Here is a 21,252-nt window from a genome sequence, read left to right as displayed (position 1 = left end):
TGGAGGTGAGAGATTTTCTTCATGGCTAGGCACAGACAAGGCAGAGCTGTTAGGGTTTGGATATGAAGAGTCCTCCCAAAAGAATACTGTGTTAATGGCTTGGCCCCTTATGCAGTGTGTGCAGAGGTGCTGTGAGATAGTGACCTTGTACACTACAGAGATTTGTCACTCGTATTGGTTTAATAAAACGCCGACTGACAAGCAGCCCGACAGGAAGTATAGGTGGGGCAATGAGACTAAGAAAATTCTGGGAAGAGGAAAGGCAGAGATGCAGTCATCTATAGATGCAGAGGAAGCAAGGTGAGAGTGCCTTACTGAGAGAAGATACCAAGCCACATGACTAAACTTAGACAAGAATTATGGGTTAATTTAAGTTGCAAGAGCTTGTTAATAATAAACCTGAGCTAATAGGCCAAACAGTTTATACTTAGTATAAGCCTCTGTGTGTTTTTTTGGGGACTGAATGGCTGCAGGACTGGGCAGGACATAAACTTCCGTCTACACAGAGATGGGGCTTGGAGAAGTGACCCAATCGTTAGGACTTTGATTTCATCAATGGATGACTTCATTGGTGGGTTCAAAATTTAATGACATTATTGGGAAGTGGTCAACACTTCTACAGGTCGGGCCTGGTTGGAGGAAGTAGGTCACTAGGGACATGCCTATGGAGTCATGCTTTGTTTCCAACTACTTCCTCTCTGACTCCTGTTCACCACAGAGTGAGGTACTTTGATCACTCCCGACTCCTAACTCAATGCTCTGCCTCACCACACACGGCCCAGAGGCCATGCAGCCAGGTGACCACTCACTGAAACCTCTGAAACCAGGAGCCAAACCTTCTTCAAATTGACTGCTCAGGTGTCTTATGTTCACTACAAGAAGCAGCCACACAACCCGATTTTTGTTCTTAAGAGTTTTCTGTATGTTTAGAACTGAAGGAAACATCACGTAACTCACCAGGGGGTGACATTTCTCTGCCTGTTCCAAGCATGAAATGACTGACTCACAATCAATCCCATTTCCTCGGAATCCTTTCTTGCACTCACATTCATTCTGTAATTCCAGGAACACAGAAGGGATTACTGAAGCAAGCACTCTCTAGCCTTGCGCCCCGCTACACCAAAAAGCAGACCATGGAAACCACAGCCATTCAACCCTCCTGAAGAACAGAGACTAGATTTCAGACTGCTAGTCACTGTACATAGCCAGCTGCCTTTGATCACTACATTATTGGTTACCATTAGCATTACGATGCCCAATCACAGTCCTTTTTACTTTCTCTTAAAATCTTTGACTTCACAAAGGCCTATAAAGAGAGCTGAGACTCAATGGTTATCACAATAGAAAAGCCGACCCTGTTCCTAGAAAGAAAGGTTAAGCAAGCTGTGGCTTATCGGCTTGGTGGAGATCCAGGGACAAAGCTATTGCCAGCTTGACCTCATTCTGCTTAATTCAAATAATGCCTTCCCATTGTGTATATGGACTCAGGGCATCGCTTCTGCATGGACAACCCACAGCACATAGCCCAGCAGCTGGTGTAACTTCATGTAGCTAGTCAATGCCTCTCCTTCTTCAGGGCTTAGTCCCCTGCTACAGGAGGCAGGGTGCAGCCTGTATTCCAGCCCTCACTTGCCCCGTGGGGAGAATCAATAGCTAACCGATAAAGTATAGCAATGGCAGCGACATAGTAAGAGGAGACCATTTTCACGTCCGTGGCAGACAATGAACGGATGAAGCTGCAGTCGATTACTACAGTGTAAGGAAAGAAACTAACAACCTGAGCAAAGAAAAGGCCAGAAGGAAACCCGGAACATCAGCTTGTAATGAATTTCCCATCTTATCTCCCCAGCTGTTTCCAACGAAAATGCAATATCCTGACATTTCAAACACGATTTTAAAAGAATTTCTTCAATTGAGTTAAACAACACAGCTGCTTTGTTTAAATGTTAAGACAGCTGTTTTGGGGTTATCGTGGAACCAACAGCAAATCTAGAGAAAGACAGAAGTGCATTAAAAGATAAACGAGAAGGGTCTGACCTTAACAAACCGAAAAAGAAGGGACACAGGTTTTATGGAGTCCCTGGCTGCTAAGGCTTCTGGGACTAGACTACTGTTCAGAGGGGGTAGGCAGGCTTAGAATGGAATCTGAGGATGCTCTTTTAGAAGTGGGACCCTGTGGATAGAGACTATTGTTCAGAGGGGGTGGGTGGGCTTAGAATGGTCTCTGAGGACGCTCTTTTAGAAGTGGGACCCTGCCGGACCTTGAGGGAGGACAAGCGAGCAGAGGGGGCATTCAAACTGAGGAAAGCTGTCAAGAAAGCGGAAGAGACGTAAGGAAGTTTGACTGACTGGAGAAGGGCTGTTTAGGGTGGGTGTTGGAAGCATATACACACCCCAGTGGGGGCCGACACAAGATCTTTCAGCTGGAGGAAGAAGTGAACAAAACTTCCATCGTATGAATTTTGTTTTCAACAGTGTCACCTGCTCTGTGAGCTTTTTAAGGCAAGCGTGTCTGTTATATATATATGGGGGAGAGTGTGTGTGCATGGGTGTGTGTGTAAGTATGGGGGAAAGTGTGTGTGTATGTGTATGGTGGAGAGTTTGTATGCGTGTGTGTATGTGTGTGTACGTGTGTGCGAGAGAGAGAGAGACAGAGAGAGAGAGACAGAGAGAGACAGAGACAGAGACGACAGAGAGAGAAAGAGCGCAAGAGAGCACACATATATCCTGCATATCCTGGTTCTTCCTTCTGGGTCTTGTGTTCTCTTGACCTAATGGAGCCTAAACTGGTTTTTGGGGGAAGGAGGGCAGGCGGAATGGACGGGAAGTGGGTACCTGTCATCTCCATTCCTACAATCTTAACTTAGTTAGTATCTTTCCCCCTGTAACGCCCTAATTAATTCCCAGGCAGTAGCCTCTGCCTCCTTTCATGAAAAATGAAACCACCTAAAATTGGTAGCAAGCTCTAGAGTGTTCTAGATACACACATGAGGTCCCTGGGGGTTGACTGAGACAGCTCTGCTTTCTGACTCAGCCTAAGTCACAGCGAGCCGGATTTGCTGTGCTGCAGAGCAAAGTCACTAACCTCCCAGTGTCTCAGCGCCTCTGCTGTATGACGTCACAATGACGCCGATGTCACAGACCCATCATGATAATGCACCCATTCTCCCGACCACAAATGGGGGCAAAAGTCATAGGAACGTCAGAACAAAGTACCTCTATGGTTGTGACAAAGACAAGTCACAACAGGAATTCTGTTTCCCCCTCTTTTCTTTCTCCCCCAAGTTACCTACCTGCCCGGGGCCTACATATAAACAGGTGGCATTGTCATGGCAGCCGCCTCTGCCAGGCAGCAGACAGTTGTTGATCACCACACAGTCTCTTCCGTCCCCTGTCCAGCCCTGCTGGCACACACAGACATGTGCCCCTGTGCCCGTTCGGATGCATTCCGCCTGCAGGAAGAACAGAGGCAAGACCTTTGAAACCATAGTCTCCCTTCACAGGGTCCAGTGTCGGAAAGGATCTGGAAGAATGTTCTAGAAGCCTGTATATTTGCCTGGAGTGCAATGGAAATGATGGCGACGCTTATTCACACAAATGTAATAAACGAACTGGGTGATTTTAAGGGGAAGATGCTTGGATCTGGTCAGCTAAGGGCTACACCAATCACTGCCTTGTGTTACTGATCCAGCCAGAGACAGCTTTTATTGATTTACAGAAGCAAAGAATCCTCTAGAGCAGTGGTTCTCAACCTTTCTAATGCTGGGACCCATTAACAGTGCCCCATGTCATGGTAACTCCCAGCCATAAAATTATTTTCCTTGCTTCTTCATAACCGCAAGTTTGCCACTGCTATGAATTGTAAATATCTGATATGCGACCCCTGTGAAAAGGCCATTTAACCCCAAGTGGGTCATGACTCATGTGTTGAGAACCATTGCTCTGGAGGACGACACTGTGATTATCTCTATTTTACAGATGGGGAAACAGGTCACCAGCGTCACCCAGCTACAGAGAGAAGCACGAATCTAGGGCTCCATGACACTAGGGTCCAAGATCCTCTAAGCCATACTACAACTCTTGATCTAGGGTTGGGATGGGCAACATTGTCAACTCGCCAGCATCTAGATTCACATAGGAGAATCATCTCGGTGTGTCTGCCAGGGAGTTTCTAGATTAGGTTAACTGAGATGACAAGACCCACCCTGATCGTGGCTGGAACCACACGTCCGTATAAAACCCAACAGGCTTTGGCAGCTGTCACTGTCTTTCACTATCTAAGGGAGCATAGCAGGTTATTTTTTCCCTTAAATGTCCTTCATCTCCACAGAGTGACTTTATTCAGTGGTTTCTTGCTGTGTTACTTGTAGAAAGCAAACAATACGAAAGGAAGCAAAAGCCAGGGCTCTGGGCTCTGAGAAACGGCACTCACGTTTGGACTACAGCCTCCTCTGGAGGTTGATCCCACGCAAGGGTCCTTCTTAGAACAGAGGGTTCCGTCCCCTTCATATCCCTCGTTGCAGACACAACTGTGAAGGACAGAATGCGCACAGTCAACCCAGGATACTCAGTGATGGCCACGCAGGTACATGCAGCCAGCTAGGGAGGAGCCCGATGTGCCGGGGATCATAGTGGTTAGCTCTGTGCAGGGAGCCTGGGCGCAAGCACGGTTGGATGATTTGGGGGTCTCCAGTCAGGACTCTACCTTAGCCACTGTGTGGCCTGCCTGAGCCTCTTCATGACGGGGACACTATCTTCTCATTTGGAAAATGGCACCGATACTTGCGGGGAGCTCATCGGAGTTCACTGGCACCATCGGGTGCAGTGGTGGCAGCTGGCCTGCTCTGACCAGACCTGAACTGCATTGTTTATAACCCGTTCCATGATAGTTTTTTGCCTGTGGCTCAGGTCTGAAGATACTTGGACGTGTTAACAGGTGAGACCCCTCTCCCCTTCTCTGGTCCTTCATATAATACACCCAGACAGACAGATGGACGGGCACACACTCATGTGTACCTCCTGTGATATGACCATTTCTGGTCTCATTCTGCTTTCAGACATCCCTTCCAAAATACTCTATCATAATACTTCTGCTGTATAATGTGGGTCATTTGCTCATCCATTCGTTGGTCTGATCAAGTCTATTGAACGCCCTGTGATAGAGGCCGGGACACCACGTGGCTTCCCTCAAACCTTCATGTCCCCCTGAAACTTTGGCAACACGTGCTTAAAAAACTATAGACTGGGGGAGGGGGAGGGAAAAGGGAGGCGAGGAGGAGGTGAAAATTTTTAATAAATACATAAATAAAAGAACATTTATAAACAAACAAAAATAAAGTTCTACTTTCCTCAAAAACAAACAAACAAACAAAAAAAAACTATAGACTGTTTATCCAGGACCAAGTTTCCTGGAGGAAGTGATTTGTCTGGCATCCACACACAGAGAGAGTTTGATTTGTTCCAACACAGGTCTCTGCACTGCCTGAGGTCATGCAGAACACACAGACAGCCTACTGTGGGTGGGCTGGTATACTCACAGGTGATTTTAGGCATACACACTAACATAATTCCCAGTTCCTGAGGCAGACACATTATGTAACCACAGGAAAGACACAAAGGTGACAGTCCCCCGAAACAAGAAAGTAATTATTCAAATACAACTTAAGAAACCATGCCAGAACAGGGCTAGGATTCCAGACATCCTCTGTATCCTCCGGGGTACTGGAGGTGGTTATTGCCTCTGAACCAGAGGAGAGCAAGCTTTCCGAGGGCATTCGCTAGTCTGCAAAGCTACTCTAGCTCTTACATAGTAAGGAAATGAACGGCAATCCCTTCCACCGTTCGACTTCATGCTGGATGCCCTTCACAGGGGAGTTGCTCTTGACACCCTTTGGAAGTAAAGATGTCTTCAAAGCATGGACAATTTATTGCTTCCTTCTGTGATGGTTTAACATTGACCGACAGTTTGATCAAACATAGAATCGCCCGCCTATGAGACAGACCTCCAGGCATGCCTGTGAGAGACTGTCTAGCTTAGGTTAGTCTCTGGGCACACATGTGAGGGACATGCATATTTGGTCAATTGGCTAGGAAGTCCTACTTGAATATGGGCAGCATCATTTCACGGCCTGGGAGCCAGGACTAAATAAAGAGAAAACAAACTGAGCACACATGCTCATCTCTCCCCTTCCTGACCGCAGATGCCATGTGACCAAGTGCTTCAAGCTCCCGCCACCATGGTGTCCCTGCCAAGATGGACGGGACCTTGAAACTGTGAGCCAAAATAAACTCTCTGCCCTAAAGTTGCCTTTGTTGGGGCATTTTGTCTCAGGAGTCACACAGAAAATGCTTCCTTCTTCCTCCTCTTCCTTATTTTCCTTTTTATGATTTATTTGTGTGTGTGTGTGCGTGCACATGTTCTCACACACACATGCAACGTGCATGACGCACCCCTAGTGGCCAAAAGATGGTGGTGGGTCCCTTGGAGCTGTAGTTGCAGGCATGGGTGTTGGGAACACAACTCGGCTCCTCGGGAGGAGCAGCGACTGCTCTTACCTGCCGAACCTCCTCTCTAACCATCCCTTTTCGGATTTTTAAACCAAGGTTTTGCTGTAGCCCTGGTTGGCCTGGCACTTGCAGCAATCCCCGAGTGCAGAAATTGTAATATGTACACCTGTGACCTTCATTGTTTTCTTAAATGTGCTCATAATAAGGACAGATCCAGGCCGGGACACCACGCTTTTACATTTGATTCTTTTAACCGCTGCCACTGTTATTAGGCAGGGTTCACCACAACAATGAGAAGAGTAAAGCTCAGAGAGGTAAACTAACTTGCCGAAGGTCACACAGCTGGTGCATTTCAAAGCAAGGGAAAGCTAAAAGCTGGATTCCGCTCAGTCTTAGCTCTCACAAGAGCCGGGCAGAGCGTGCCTGACTTTATCAAGCGCCAGGTCCGGGCTGGCTCCACCTACAGGTGGCGCAGTGGCCTTGCGTGCCAGACGGCCTTCCTTCCCCACGCCTACCTGGCTGTCCCGTCGCTGTATTCACAGGTGGCATGGATGTGACAGAGCTGTACATAGGGCCCGCAGGCTGAGGGCTTCTTGTCGCAGAACCTCCCGGAAGTGCCCTCTCGGCATGTTCCCGAAAGGCAGGCTCCATCGCTGTCTATACGGTTATCACACGCTCCGTGGACACACAGGCAGGCTGCAGAAGGCGACAGGCTGTTCAGGGCTTGGAGGGCCATTTCCCGTTGGAACACAGTACTGTGGAGGGTGGGGACTGTCTCTGCCCCCACCCAGGGCTGTCGAATCAGAGCTGGGTCAAACTCAGGATCATCAGAATTTCTCAGAGGACCAGGGGCAGCCTTGGAGAGCTGACTGCCCCCCCCCACACACCCAGGAGGCGAATATATTGGTTCCCAGTGTGCCCTCTGTATATCTATCTGTGTGTGGGCATGGAGGAGAAGGTGGTTCGTGATGTGGCGAAAAGAGCCTAGGAACCCAATTTCCAACTATTTTGTGGTTGGAGATGCTAGCTGAGGAGTTTCTCACTTTTTGAAAACATCCGAGAATAGCAAGATTTCTTCTGTTTGTAGAACTCCAGATGGGATCAGGTGTTCATTCTGCACTTGGAATCACAGCAAACCTAGTGATAATTAGTGGCCGGGATCTGGGCCCGACTTCATTTGAGGTCCTGGGCTGGCTTCTTGCCATCTCACTAACCGCCCTCGGTGTCACAGCGTAAGTTCTGTGTTTTAGATGCAGAGGCAGAGGCCCAGAGAGCAGAAACCACGCAATTGGTCTGCGAGTTCCCATGCGGGGACCCGACCCTGTGCCGTCCAGGTCCCTGACTACAGTGCCTGCACACACAGTGGGACACAGTATCAAGCAGAATTCCCACAGCTCTGCTGCCACCTTAAACTCCAGCTATTTACTTCGGTTTTCAATATTCATATGTGAAGTTCTCAAAGTGGGGGCTTAGTTCAATCAGAAAAAATGCTTGCTGCACAAGGGTGAGGACCCAGGTTCTATCCACGGGACCTAGGCATGGTGACAGGTGCTTGTAATTCAAGTGCTGGGGAGGCAGAGACAGGTGGGTCTCTGAGATCACCGGCTGATGAGAAACCCTGTCTCAGAAAACAAGCTGTTAGGTCCCTGAGGAAAGACACCCAAGGGTGACTTCTGGCCTCCACATGTATATGTACATGTATGTTTCCATGCACACATACCTACACAAGCATGTATATGCACATATATGTGCATGTGCAAGCACACACACACACACACACACACACACACACACACACACTGCAAGCAAAAAACAAAAACAGAATAGTAAGAGGTCACAACAGTAGCCAACATGTTTTCAGTATGTACGATGTGCTAGGAGTGTCCTCGGGAGAGCTTTCCGCATGTAAGTTGCGGTGAATTTATACAATGCTTATCAGTGCCTCCGCCTTTATTTCATTTGCTATTTGAGGGTGCGCTCATCCAAAGTCACGATTCTAAAATGGAGGCACTGATGGGTAAGGAAGATTTGAGAGGGAGCAGATCTATTTCTCGAAATAGACTCTATTTACGTCTTCATGAACACAGAAAGTGCTTTCTAAAGTGCAGTGGCCGGATCAGCACTGCCAGTAGCCCGCTCCCCACCCCTGAAAGCTGTTAAAAGTGCATTTTCTCCGACTCATCCCAGAGAGAATCAGAAACTCAGCCCCACGCGCCCATCTGTCTGGTGCATGCTATAGTTTGGGAAGCATCACTTAATAAACCCACTCTGGGATGATGATGACCACAAACGGAATCCACAAGACAGCAGACCACATCATCAGCATCCTCGGGATGAGCGCGAACCCACAGACAGGAGCTCTAGAAGCCCCACTTACTTCTGTTACACCGAGGTCCGTATCTGTTGGGGTCGGAGCAGAACTGACACCTGGAGCCTTGGAAGCCATCCTCACAGATGCAGGTCCCGTTGCCGCTGAGGCCGTCTATGCACTGAGAGCAAAGGCAGCCCCGTGGGCTATTAGGGACACATGTGGCAGCGAAGGAGAAGCAGATGCTTTTGCTTCGTGGCTTGAACTTGAACTCAGGCTCGGTCCCACCAGAAGCGACTTCCCTCCCACTCCTTGCAGGGGGCGGAGTCATCTTGCTATCCCGTAGGATGTAAAAATAGCACCCAGCTTGGGGATCCTGATCTAGGATTTAGAACCATAAGGGACAAGGTGCAAGGGTGTGCTGTTTCTTCTGAACTGAAACATTCTGCAAGGAGCGAGGCTCAGCACTGGGAAGATTAGCTAAACCTAAACGGCTCAGGAAGCTCACAAGACACGAGAACCAAAAAGCCTAAACGATTCTGACCCACAGGGAGCTTCGGGGAGCTTAGGTGAGCAAGGAACACTGGCTGAGGCCAGAGACTCTTCAGTGGGGTCGGAGAGATGGGCAGGCAGGTCCACTGTGGACGCAGCTTTCTCTAGTTACCACTAGGGCTGGGGTGGGCCCTTGCAGTGATGTGGCTGCTCAAGCCACCCTTGCTTCTGGATGTAAGCCCAGTGAACTCGCTGGTTCGTTAAGATGGACTTGGATGACTTTTGTTTCTCCCCAGTACTCTCTCTGGGGTGAATGGAACTGTTCATGTCTCCTCAGAATGAGCCATATCACAAAAGTGAGACCCTTCACTCAACGCTGAGGGGGTGGCAGCAGGCAGAGGCCTTCAGACGAGGTCCGCCTCTGTTCTCTCTACATCCTTGCTTGCTCAGTGTGTTTTCTCCATTGTAAATCTCACTTGCTCGCCTACTGTTTTGGTTTGAAGGAAAATGGTCCCCAAAGAGAGTGGCACTATTAAGAGGTGTGGCCTTGTTGGAGGAAGTGTGTCACTGTGGGGGCGGGCTTTGAGGTCTCCTTTGCTCTAGCTTCCTTCAGTTGACTTCCTGCTGCCTCTGAGTCAAGATGTGGGACTCTCAGCTCCAGCACCACATCTGCCTGCATGCCATCATGTTCCCTGCCGTAGTGATAATGGACTGAGCCTCCAAAACTGTAAGAGAGCCACCCCAATGAAAAGTTTTCCATATAAGAGTCGCTGTGGTCATGGTGTCTGTTCATAGCGATAAAAACCTAACTATGACACCTACCTGCCCAGCCCTGGCATGACCATGTTGATATTGGTTACCGCACATCAGAGTTGGGTGTGGGCTACCTTCCCATAACCACCAGGCAGGTACTGCTGCTCTCTTCCCTCCCATTTCCTGTGTGAGGCACCCCGCCCCCCACTTGTCTTTCCATTTGCAAGAGCAGTGGTTTAGATGTGGATCTATGAGAGTCCCAGATCTATAGTTTTCCTGCATGAATTTGCCATCCCTCTCTGATCTTGACCTCCAAATAGACAAGGCAAACTTTGGCTTTTACATCTCACTAGGTTTGGAAGTTGGGTTTGAAACACAGCAACAAAGTGACCGTTGGCCAACACTATTGTTATTTTGAAGTATCACGAAAACCTTTGACATAGGATCTTCCACGGGCTTGGAAAGCGACGTTCAGAGAGTTTTGAGTTGTCCATGATCTCATGGGGAACTTTAGGGAGGCAGAGATTAAGCAACATTTTCCCTCCTTCCTTCCCTCTCCGGTCCCAGACTCCTGTGCTACCAGGTACCTCCTGTTTCAGCAGCAGCTCCAATTCTCTTGATTCCTGGGAACGCTGGCCAGCACTGCCACCTTTTGTCTTAGGAGTTTTCACCATGACCGCATGACTCCAGAAAGGTCAGCACACATGAAACAGTGTGAACCAGGGACTGTACTCACCTGCCCATTTCCAGAACATGGATTCAAGAAGCCTCCCGGACATGGGTTGCAGTCAGGCCCAAAGAAGCCACTACAGCATTTTGGTATCTGGAACACACAACACACACACTGCCCTTGGGGACCCCAAGGAGGGCACACATTTCTCCAAAGAGAGGTGTTTTGATTTCCACTCCTGGGATACAATGCCAAACCCTTCTTAGGAACTCGCTAGGGCTTTACCACCAGCGTGCTGAATGTCTCTCATACGAACAGGAGAAGGAGGCAGACGAAGGCTCATGCTTATGGAGAACATGCGACAGGAGGGAAGAGTCAACATGGGAGAGGAAACAGAGAAATAACGGGGCTGGAGAACCTTTCAGTGCCTGAGCGCTTGCCTGCCTAGCTTTGCAAGGCCCCAGGTTTGATTTCATAAACACACGAACAAGCAGGGAATAAAAGAACATTCCTGGGGACGGTACGTGCTAGGAAGATAGGTGTTGGGAGGGAGTGGTGGCATGCAGAGGCGGTTGGCAGGCCTGCTGGGTCATGACAGGAGGACTTAGGTAGAGAGAGACCAGGAAGATGAGTCAGTCCCTGTGTTTCTGGACGGACATTCCGAAGAGAATACCAAATACACATGGTCAGGGACTTGGGTGGAAGGTGGCGCACAGGTAGGGGTCAGGGGCATGGACTCTATGTTATGGGGACTCAAGACGCGATTCAGGGAGGTAGCGACCCCACCACACTACCATGCTTGCTTTCTGATTACCATTCAGGAAAATATCCTACATTCCCGCAGGTCATTTGTGACCGTGCAGACCCCAGAGCACGGGGGCATGGCTTGGAGCTTCCCAAGTCCTAGTGTCCTGGGCGGAGCCCTGGCTGTCCCCTCCTCACCTTCATGGTGGCATTGCAGTACTGGGCACAGCCACTCTTCAGGTTCCCCGTCCTGCTTTTGTAGACACAGTTGCGTGTGAAGAGGACCTGGGAGGAAGCCAGAGGGCAAGAACGCTGCTGTGTGCATCCTGGCATGCCCTGGCCGTCACACAGCCTCTTCCTGTGTCTGCTCTGTAGTGCCACTGGTACCAGAGCAAGGCCACACCAGCACACCAAGTCCAAATCAGACCGCCACATTCACGAGGCCTCTCTCTTTGAACAATCCATGGCACAAGGGTCTTTTCACCTCCTCTCGTGTTATGGCAGGCATCTCTAATTGATCACTGAACACTCTGATTTATCCAGCACGTGGTCTGGCTTCTCCCTCTGCTCTACAGCCAACCGTAAGCTCACGTGGGCATTCTGGAGCCAGGAAGTATTGATCTCTTCTATGTGGAAAAAAAAAATCCACCAACTGAAAAATATATTAGCAGCTTGAGACTTACTCTTAGATTTGGGGGTTGGTTAAATACATCCTTCCATTTGTAAATCTTTGATGCTAACTCCCATTTTTAAGGGCTCACAATAGGCTAGACACAGTGCATATGGCTCATCAGCTAGCCAATTCATGTGAATGTTTTTCATGTTTCTTTTTTAAGATACATAGAAATCGAGGAGCAGATAGATAGACTATGCGGCTTTCCCCTGCTAGCCCTGCTATAATATGGTCCAGAGACTAAGTCTCACAACACTGTCTTCAGTATCACATGGTCTCTGTGAGTCTCAGCTGTCCCAACTGGCATGGGACAATGATGCTGATACCAAATCTCCCCCTAAGATTTAACTCTCAGCTCCAATTTTGTATTAGTTACATCTTTGTGTTGTTTATTCGCCGGTCTTAGGCTCTGCCGAAGAATGGATCTTGCCAGGGCCACAAGATCCTAAAATCTTATCTACATAAATGCATCCTGAGATCACAAGGGAAGAAATACTTTAGGTAATGAACCAGGGTGGATCAAGGCCATCTCAGGAGTTTTTATGGTTCTTGTCAATTTCTTTTTCTCTCCCCTCCCCCACTGCTTTAGTTTGAGGCTAGCTAAATGGTGTCAGATGCACAGAGTCCTGATCCTACCACAGGCTGTCAGCTCTGTGTCCTCACCTTGATGACGTATGTCCTTCCTAGTTTGATGGTTGATATTAAAGCCACAGGATCTAGCATCACCCAGAAGACACACCCCTGGGCGTCCCTGGGAGGGAACATCTAGATAAACTTAACCGAGTTGGGAAGACACATTCTGAGTGGGGCAACACCAGTCCATGTATCAGGGCCCCAGACTCCTCAACAAGGAGGAAGCTAGCATGCTATGCTCTCCCTTCCGTGGGGAACTGTGTCCTCTTGAGATGTGAGCCGAAACGACTTGCCAGTAACTTTATCCCAGCAACTGAAGAAGTAACGAATCCTCTAGGGTTGCCGCATAGAGCGGGTACGAAAATGTCTGTCATCCAGCTGTTACTGCGGTACCAACGTGTTTCTCCTCCTGTTTCCTGGCTAACAGTTTCCCGAAGGACTTGTGGGAAACGGCTTCATTGAGCACAACAAACACTTGAGCACCCATGCCTACTTATGCTTAATATTCTGCTGTATTAAGCATTTCTTACTAGGAGTGTATTAAAGATCTTGTCATTTTCAATAATGATGTAGTCTAGTGTTGAAAGAATCTGTTTGGGAAAGTCTTTCTTAAAGGACAGGAATTTCTGTCATCCTTGTGTTAGAACATGCAGCACGTTGCTTTTTCTAACAGAGTACTTGGTATGTAATTAAAGATTGCTGTATAATTGAAATATATACATATATATATATATATACATACATATATATATATGAACTTCTTAAGTTGGTTAAAACCCAAACCAATACAATATCTATTTGCCCATAATCAAGCACTGTTTCTAAGATATGATCAAACTCCAACAAACATGTAAAGAACTCAATTAAACATAAAAAATTAAAATAGTTTCAGTGTAATTTCCTGACATTTCTCTTTATTCTTTTAATTAAAAAATTTTATTTGTGTCTGTATGTGGATATCTCTGGAGGCCAGAGAATGCTTTTGGACCCCCTGGAGCTGGAGTTACAGGAGGTTGTGAACCACTTGATGTGGGTGCTAGAACCGAGTTCCTGTCCCCTGGAAGAGCAGTTAGTGCTCTGTATACTGAACCATCTCTCCAGCCCCTGTTTTCCTTCTTACTGGCAAATAATAAATATGTTTATGAGGAACAGTGTGATATTACATGTTTATGCTAATTAATGTCATTATTGACTCATCTACTTATTATCTCTTTGTGGGGAGAACAAATCTAGTCTTAAAATCTAGTTTTAGCATTTTGAAGTACACAGGATTAGATACTATCATATACAGACAGAATACCGTGCCTAACTTGGGACTTATTTTTCTTATCTAACTGAAAGTGTGTAGTCTTTCATGATCATTTCTTTTGTATTCCTCTAGAATTATGATTGGTAAGAGCAAATACCAACACTGGGATTTATTTGGGGGGGCGGAGAAGTAAAGAGGAAGTTCTGAGAGAGGCTGCTTACGCTTGGCTATTGTGAATTTTATTTATACTTAAGCCTGTTCTTATCTACAGAGAAAGAAACTTAGGATAGCGAGGTTAAGCAACTTAACCAGGGCCTGCTAGGTATCAAACAGGTGTGTGGGGCCTCTTCCTCCCACTGCAACTGTGGTAAAAAAGCCAGAAGGAAGCGGACAGAGAAGATGAGACAGGACAGAGTGGGCTCGCCCAGGCTGCCCGTGAAACAGTCTGACCACTCACCATGGGTTCGGAGTTGGCAGGACATTTGCTCCAACGTATCAAGGAACAGCTCACACAAGTGCCCTGAAAGAGCGACAGCGGTCAGCACAGGCGTTCCCATGAGGGCCTCGGGGAGACAGCCTTCAGGGGTGTCGGCTTCCCTCCTTGTGAGGGGGGCTCCTTTGGGCTCTCCCACTGTCCCTCCAGTTCCTCCCTGGAGTGCAGAAGGGAAGCCAACGCTGGATGAGAGTTGTGGAATCTGGATATGCCCCACGTTTCCCTTCTCTCTCTGGGCAGAGCAGCCTGTAAACAGGCGGTAGCGTTCTGCTCTCTCTGATGGAGAAGCCCCTGCCCACCGCGGGGACCCTTCAGCCATCTCAGGGATTTAGAGCAGGCACTTAGCAGCTATAAAGCTGAACAATAAAAACTCAGCCTTCCCATTCTTGCCTTTGCCTCCACTGGTTCTTAATTTGGGAAGGAGGAGACAAGATGTAAGTCCACAGATCTGTCCTGATCTGTCCATTCCCTGTAAGGCTCTGGTTGTGATCAACTGGAGAGACTCTAAGCAGGTGCTTCTTGCAGGAAGAGAGCAAATTAAGGATCTCCTCGCCTCCACACTGGTCAGCACACTGTCCCTAAGCTCTCTGCCCTGGTTGGCATATTGCCCTTGCGGCTCTGCCCTGGCTGGCGCACCGTCCCTACAACTCTCTGAATTGTCTTTTGCTTTTCCCACTCTCACGGGTATCCCCATACCTCACTCCTAACTCTTTGGCCATGGGTAGGATGGTAGCTGTGGTTGTTTACCCCTGCTTACGCTTGCATCCACCTGTTTGTGTTCCTTTAAACCATCTGTGACAAATTCTGCTTCCTGCAGGGGCTGGACTTAAAAAGTGCTATTTATTAAACTTCTAAAGTCCAAACATAAAATGTCCGAAGGCCACCATGCTCCCAGTATGTCTAAAACGGGAATTTTAGGAAGTTTCAACTACTTCTACTCTTTATAGATCTAAAGACATATTTTTCAGAGGAATCACTTGGGCTTTTAAGACAGCTTTCCAATCCAAATCACCCTGAGCTAAGCACAGGAAACAGGGCTGGCTTTACACCTAGAGAAAATGGTGAGGGCTAAGTAGTGGAGGAAGGGTTCGTTCTTAGGCAGCTCCTGGAGAGTTCTTTTCCTGATCAAACTGCAATTCTTTGGGTTGTGACTCAAGCCCACATCTTGAGTTTGTTTCTTAGAGAGACGAAGAAACTTTTGAGCACCCAGAAGCAGAACACAGCCAGCAGTGGGGCTGCCCTTGTGCTACAAACTTCTTTCTCTGGACAGAGACGCCTGTGGCAGAAGACTCTGACGAGCACGTTAAATGATTAAATCCCATTCTGTTTCTCATTTTTGCAGATCCTCATTTTTCTAATAGGTTCACATCTGGGTTAGGAGGGAGGCCACTCTCTCTGGCTTAAGCCAGGCAATATGCCCCTGGTGATTATTTCCAAAGAAGGAACCAAACAGGTTGCTGCCAGAGGCTGCCCAGGAGAGTAAATGTTTCAACCTTCCTTAAAAAGGGCTGGTCAGAGTGCCAAAGTGGTCCCCAGATGGTGTCTGACTTTCAGAGGTTAGGCTTTATACAGCAGAAACCAACCAGTCATTGTATCAATCAAGAGCCCTGGGACCAGAAAACCAGTCACCACCCAGTCTACAAGAGAAGAGGACAGGAAGGTGGTTTGCTGGCACATGCCTGAAATCCCGGCACTTGGCAGCTATTCCATGAAAACTGTGAGTTCGAGGCCAGACTGGGTTACATATTGAGACTCTGTTTCAAAGAGGAAAGGATGAGGTGGGGAAAGATTAAAAAGTAAGCTTAGGTGTTTTTCTCTTGTTCCCTTGTTCAGTGTCCACATTCTGAAGATACTGTGGGATCAATTATCACAGCTGAAATATCTTAGAAAGAAAGACTCTTTGTAATTTGGGCTTTGTAGGCCCAGAGTTAAGTTAGAGATTGCCCATGGAGTGATATTGGTAGTAAGTGTGCTTTAATTAAAACTTGCTAAGCCCAAACAGCTGATACTGAGTTAGAAAAGGTCATTAGAGGGTGAGAAGCTCACGAAGAAACAGAAAGTCGGGTATCTGGAGAAAAAAAGATTACAGAAAGACAAGTGAGTCTCTCGGCCAGAGCATCCACCTGCAAAGGTTTTATTGTCTGTTCTCCGTGGAGAGAGTAAAGTGGTGGCCTTGAGCAGGTGTCCCCAGGCGACAAGGGCAATGGAAGAAAAAGGGAGGAGACCAATCCTGCACCCCAGGGGGAAAACCCTGCCCAGATTTCACCCCTATGACTGAATAGGCAGAATAGCCACTCTCCTCCAATGCATGTCTCCCCGAACCTCAGAATGTGACTTTGTCTGGAAATAGAGTCTACAGATGTATTCGGGCTGCGGAGTCCCTAAATTTGGTGACTGTTGTTCTTACAAGCCCAGGAGAAGACACATGGGGAGCAAAGCTACCAGAAGTGAGGGCAGAGATGGATGGGCGTGTGTAGCTACAAGGTGAAGAGTGCCCGGGGCTTCTGGGAACTGTCAGGAGCTCGGGAATTAGTGAAGCAGCATGGTTTATGTTCCAAGCTACACAGGAGGCAGAGGCAGGAGGATCTTCAGAGTACACAAATGTGAGCCACTCTTCAAAGAATCAAAGAGTCCTGGGATTTCAGAGCCTCCAAGGACACAACGGCCTGGCAGATAATTTGATTTCAGATTTCTAGCATCCATAAATGTGATAGAATAAATGACTGGCAACTATGGTAATTTGTTATGGCACATTAAGAACCCCGCACAACTTCAGGCCATCTCCGGTGGAAATCCCGTAAGACCTCATAGAGATCCATCTTTAGGGGGTGGTTTTAGCTGGCTCAGAACGGTGAGGCCAGAATGCTGCCTGCTCTCGGTGTCTGTGCGAGCACCGACTTCCCAAATTTCCTGAGTTCCCTTACCAATCTCATTTCTCTCTTTGTTGCGTCACATCGATGGGGAAGGATCGGGACGATGGAGGGAGGAACAAGGACGCCGGTCAGCATGTAAATTCGGCCGTTTTTGGCAGCGACCTCGGTTTCTTCCACTGCCACATCATTTACCAGAATCCGTCCCTGGAAGAAGCAGAGACATCTTCCATTCTGATGGCGAGAGCTTCGTGTCTGTGAGGTAGTGTAGAGGAATTATCAGAGTAAACATTCAAGTGTCAGTACCAGCCATGGGCTTCTCACTTACGTTGCGGGTTATGTTAAACTTCACGAACTGGTTGGCCATGGTTCTGATGTGGGGTGTCGAAATGAGAGTGGCCACTTCCAGCTGCAACGGGAAGAGATTGGGAAGTCATCTGCAGCAGCACACAGTGTCCCCATTTCTCACAGTCCTTGCTGCACAAAAGTCCTTAACCGCTGATAAGATAATGGGAACTTGGATGTCATGAGCATTTGCGGCTTTAAGGATTTCTTTGATAAAAATATCACAGACAACAGTTATAGACGGAAGGTTGCTTGGAGCTAATACAAGTCACAAATAATTCTCTGGCCCCAACATATTGGAATGCAAAACTGGGATCTGGTATTTTAAAATCAGGGATAAAATAGTAGGAGGAAGAATAGGGCCAACCTGGGTAAACGCGACAATGTGGTATCTTACGAGTTCCAGAAGTTTCCGAGAGCCCTGCAAAGGAACCAATAGCCTGTGTCAATCAATGAAGAAAACTCTACAAGCTTCTTCTTTTTTGTTAAGAGCCCTTCATTTTGTTTAATGACCTTAGATATTAATCATAAAAGACAATGACCCAACCTCCTTATTAGGAAACTGGAGATAAGAAACTCCATGCACAAGTAGCTGACATTCATCAAATCTCTTGGCTGTTCCCAGAACACAGCACACACATTTCACGTAACCCAGCATCCCTGTGAGTCGAGCCCACTGTTAACCCATTTTACATGTGATAACACTGAGCATCAAAACACACCCAAGACACACAGCTTCCTCAGGCTATGAACCACACCCTCCATCACTCTGCTCAGCCTTCCCTCTGAACATCTTAGGTCACATTTTGGAATCTTATGGCATCCATCACTTGCCCCATAAATCAACATTTACTTGTCAGGGCACATACTGATATTTTAGGAGTGTTCAGCTCTAAGGACCCTGATCAAATATACAACTCAACTATAAGATATACTGAAACAAAACATTTGACAAAAGAAAGTATTGGAGAAAGAAAGCTATTTTAGGAGCTATAGAGAAAGTACTGCAAGGGAAAGATGAAAGATTAATTAAAAGTAAAAATAAGCAAAGATTAAACCGTGTACCTTTTGCATAATGAGTTAACTAGAAAACACCTAACTAAGACCTATTCTCTCAAAAGAAGTCACCCTTCTTCCAAGACATTTCCAAGGTTTCCTGTTGCTTCAAAATGCCGGAGAAACGATGGAAGAAAACAACCAACCAAACCAAACCATGGCAGCTCAACCTGACCACTACCGCAGCTAGGATCCTGGCACTCTCAAGGAGAACTGCAGGCAGGTGTACTGCAGAGAGTCTACAGAATGGAGGAGCCAAAGGTCCCATTCCCTGTGGCAGGAGGTAGAGGCAGTGGTGTCTACCCCTGCCCTGACTCAGCTGGTCATAAGAAACTTCCCAGTTCTGCTAGGTCTGTAGCACAGCTTGGACAGGCCAAGATCTCTGACCAGGGGCCTAATGAAGATTGTCCTTTGTTCCAGAAGATTGTCCTTTCTTGGGACATGCTCTTACAGCATCAAGGCTCAGGCTGAACCCGAGGAGGCCCCCCTCACTCAGCCTCTTCTTAGCCTCTGACTTTGGTCATGATGCTAGGGAGTTACCTGTAAGCAGTGACCTCATATCTCAGTTGGTCTGGTTCAGTTCTATCTCACACCTATGGTCTGGCTGCTTTCCTCATTTTCAGAAGCATCCTGGTGCGGATGATGAGCGATCGGTCTGCCATAACTGCAAGCTGCTAGCGCGATGTGCAGGGCTGTGCTACGGGAAGAATGCCGAGCTTCCTGCCAGTTACCAGCTCTGGACGTGGTGCTTTGTGACCAATGGATGGAGGACACCATGAGACCTTGAACGAGTCAGCCTCTGGGTCTCAGCCACTCCGCGGTTCCCAGACACTGGGATTTGCAAGAGAAAGCAGCATTGCTACAGGCTCCAATGTGTGGCACCAAAGAGGACGGTGCAGAGAGAACATTGCTGAACTGTGTCCAGCCAGACTAGACGGTCAGTTCCTGAATGACAGGATCATGTGTGCCCATGTTGAGCTACTATCACTCTGTGCTCAGATAGGACACACACGTCACACACACACACATCACTTTCTAAGCATTTGCGTCAATAAATTAAAAACAGAGGTTGTGTGCGAGGAAGAGCCCTTGGCTTGAGTTCAGAAGCCTGGGTAGCAATATTGGTTTAGCTTCTGTGTGACCTTGATAGAGTCACTTCCCTGCTAAGGCTTGGTTTTTTCCTGAAAAATAAAGGCACTAGTGTGCATCTCTTCTATAGCTTCGCTTCGACTTGGAGAGAGTCTCTCAATGGGAGAATCCACTTCTAAAGTCTCGTGAGGGTTGGGTCCACATCATATGGAAGACAAGAGAGTGAAAGGGACACGGAATCTATCTCTGGTCACTGTGTGTGGTAGCCCTAGCTGGATAGGGTCATCGGTGTCACCCAGCTTATGGATGCTTTGAGGTGTGAGGTATAGGAGCTTTCAGAAGCCAGTCCCCCTTCTCTTAGGAGCACTCTCATTTCTCTGCGATCAGTGTTGGTTGTCAATGTGACTGAATTGAAAATCACTTGGGAGATCCGTCTCAAGACACTCCTGTGAAGGATTGTCTTGATTGGTTAATTAACGTGGGAAGCCCCATCTTAACTGTGGAGGACTCCCTGGGCTTGGGGTCCTGGGTTGAATGAAATGGAGAAGGGGAGCTGTCTCTGTGTGGGTTCTAGGAAGTGAACTTGGGTCCTCTGCAAGGTCAGTGTGTGTGTGTGTGTGTGTGTGTGTGTGTGTGTCTTCACGTGTGTCTGTGTCTTTTACCCTAGCATTTTATTGCAAGATGTCCTTGTTGGTACCTAAAGGTATTGTAGCAAGAACTATATCCATGAATCAATAAACCAAAAGGGGAATAGGTTTCAGGTTCACCATAGCAGCGTGGCTGAGACAGCTTGTGTTAGAGTGTGTGTATGTGAGAGTGTGTGTGTTCTGCTCTGTTCTGCAGGTCTGATCCTCAGTCTCACATTAGTGCCACTGGTCACAATGGTTGGGATCAGACCCCAGACCTTGCTTGCTTTACAAGGCCCTCAGGTAATTCCTGATCACACTGGAGTCTGGGAATCGCTGCTTTTAAAGAACTGGGCAGTTCCCGTCCCCCACATTCTGAGCCATCAGTACTGAGATGGCAGCGTGGTTTCTGGAAAGCCACAGAACAAACTTGTAACCATAAAACTCTCTCATTTGTTTGTCATTTTAGTGGGAAAAATTCCTTAGCTATTTATCTCTTCAGATTTTACCTCTTAGGTCCGAGAGATGATTTCAAATCATATTAACCTTGATCTTGATAGAAAGGAATTCACAATCTCTTTTTCAAGGGGAACTATGGCAGCACTGAGAATTAAGGTAGACAAGGAAAGGGTCCCAGGAGAGAGAGAGAGAGAGAGAAAGAGAGAGAGAGAGATCAAAAGAAAAGAGAGGCTAGAGCTTCTAACAGTGACAACACTTGGTCCTTTGAAAGTTTAGTCCAGGCCC

The 21,252-nt window shown here is 47.6% G+C and overlaps 1 protein-coding gene across 3 annotated transcripts in view; it reads right to left on the bottom strand.

Moving 5' to 3' along the window:
* The window catches only part of Stab2 (stabilin 2), a 143,366-nt gene that overhangs the window by 87,037 nt on the left and 35,077 nt on the right, over positions 1–21,252 (bottom strand). For 2 of the 3 annotated variants that reach the window (XM_087902081.1, XM_087902080.1), the window contains exons 16-26: positions 18,105–18,158; positions 17,721–17,801; positions 17,447–17,599; positions 14,487–14,549; positions 11,673–11,759; positions 10,797–10,883; positions 8,885–8,996; positions 7,023–7,203; positions 4,433–4,529; positions 3,294–3,452; positions 958–1,053 (exon numbers count right to left, since the gene is read on the bottom strand). In XM_087902081.1, the coding sequence (XP_087758207.1) occupies positions 958–1,053; positions 3,294–3,452; positions 4,433–4,529; positions 7,023–7,203; positions 8,885–8,996; positions 10,797–10,883; positions 11,673–11,759; positions 14,487–14,549; positions 17,447–17,599; positions 17,721–17,801; positions 18,105–18,158 (1,170 nt within the window). The remainder of the gene's footprint in view (positions 1–957; positions 1,054–3,293; positions 3,453–4,432; positions 4,530–7,022; positions 7,204–8,884; positions 8,997–10,796; positions 10,884–11,672; positions 11,760–14,486; positions 14,550–17,446; positions 17,600–17,720; positions 17,802–18,104; positions 18,159–21,252) is intronic. The other variant, XM_087902082.1, reaches the window with a different exon arrangement.

The sequence above is a fragment of the Myodes glareolus genome, chromosome 26, assembly GCF_982192425.1.
Source record: "Myodes glareolus chromosome 26, mMyoGla1.1, whole genome shotgun sequence".
Taxonomy (NCBI): Eukaryota; Metazoa; Chordata; class Mammalia; order Rodentia; family Cricetidae; genus Myodes; species Myodes glareolus.
The sequence above is the reverse complement of the archived record's forward strand: the minus strand, read 5'-3'. Positions and strand labels throughout refer to the sequence as shown.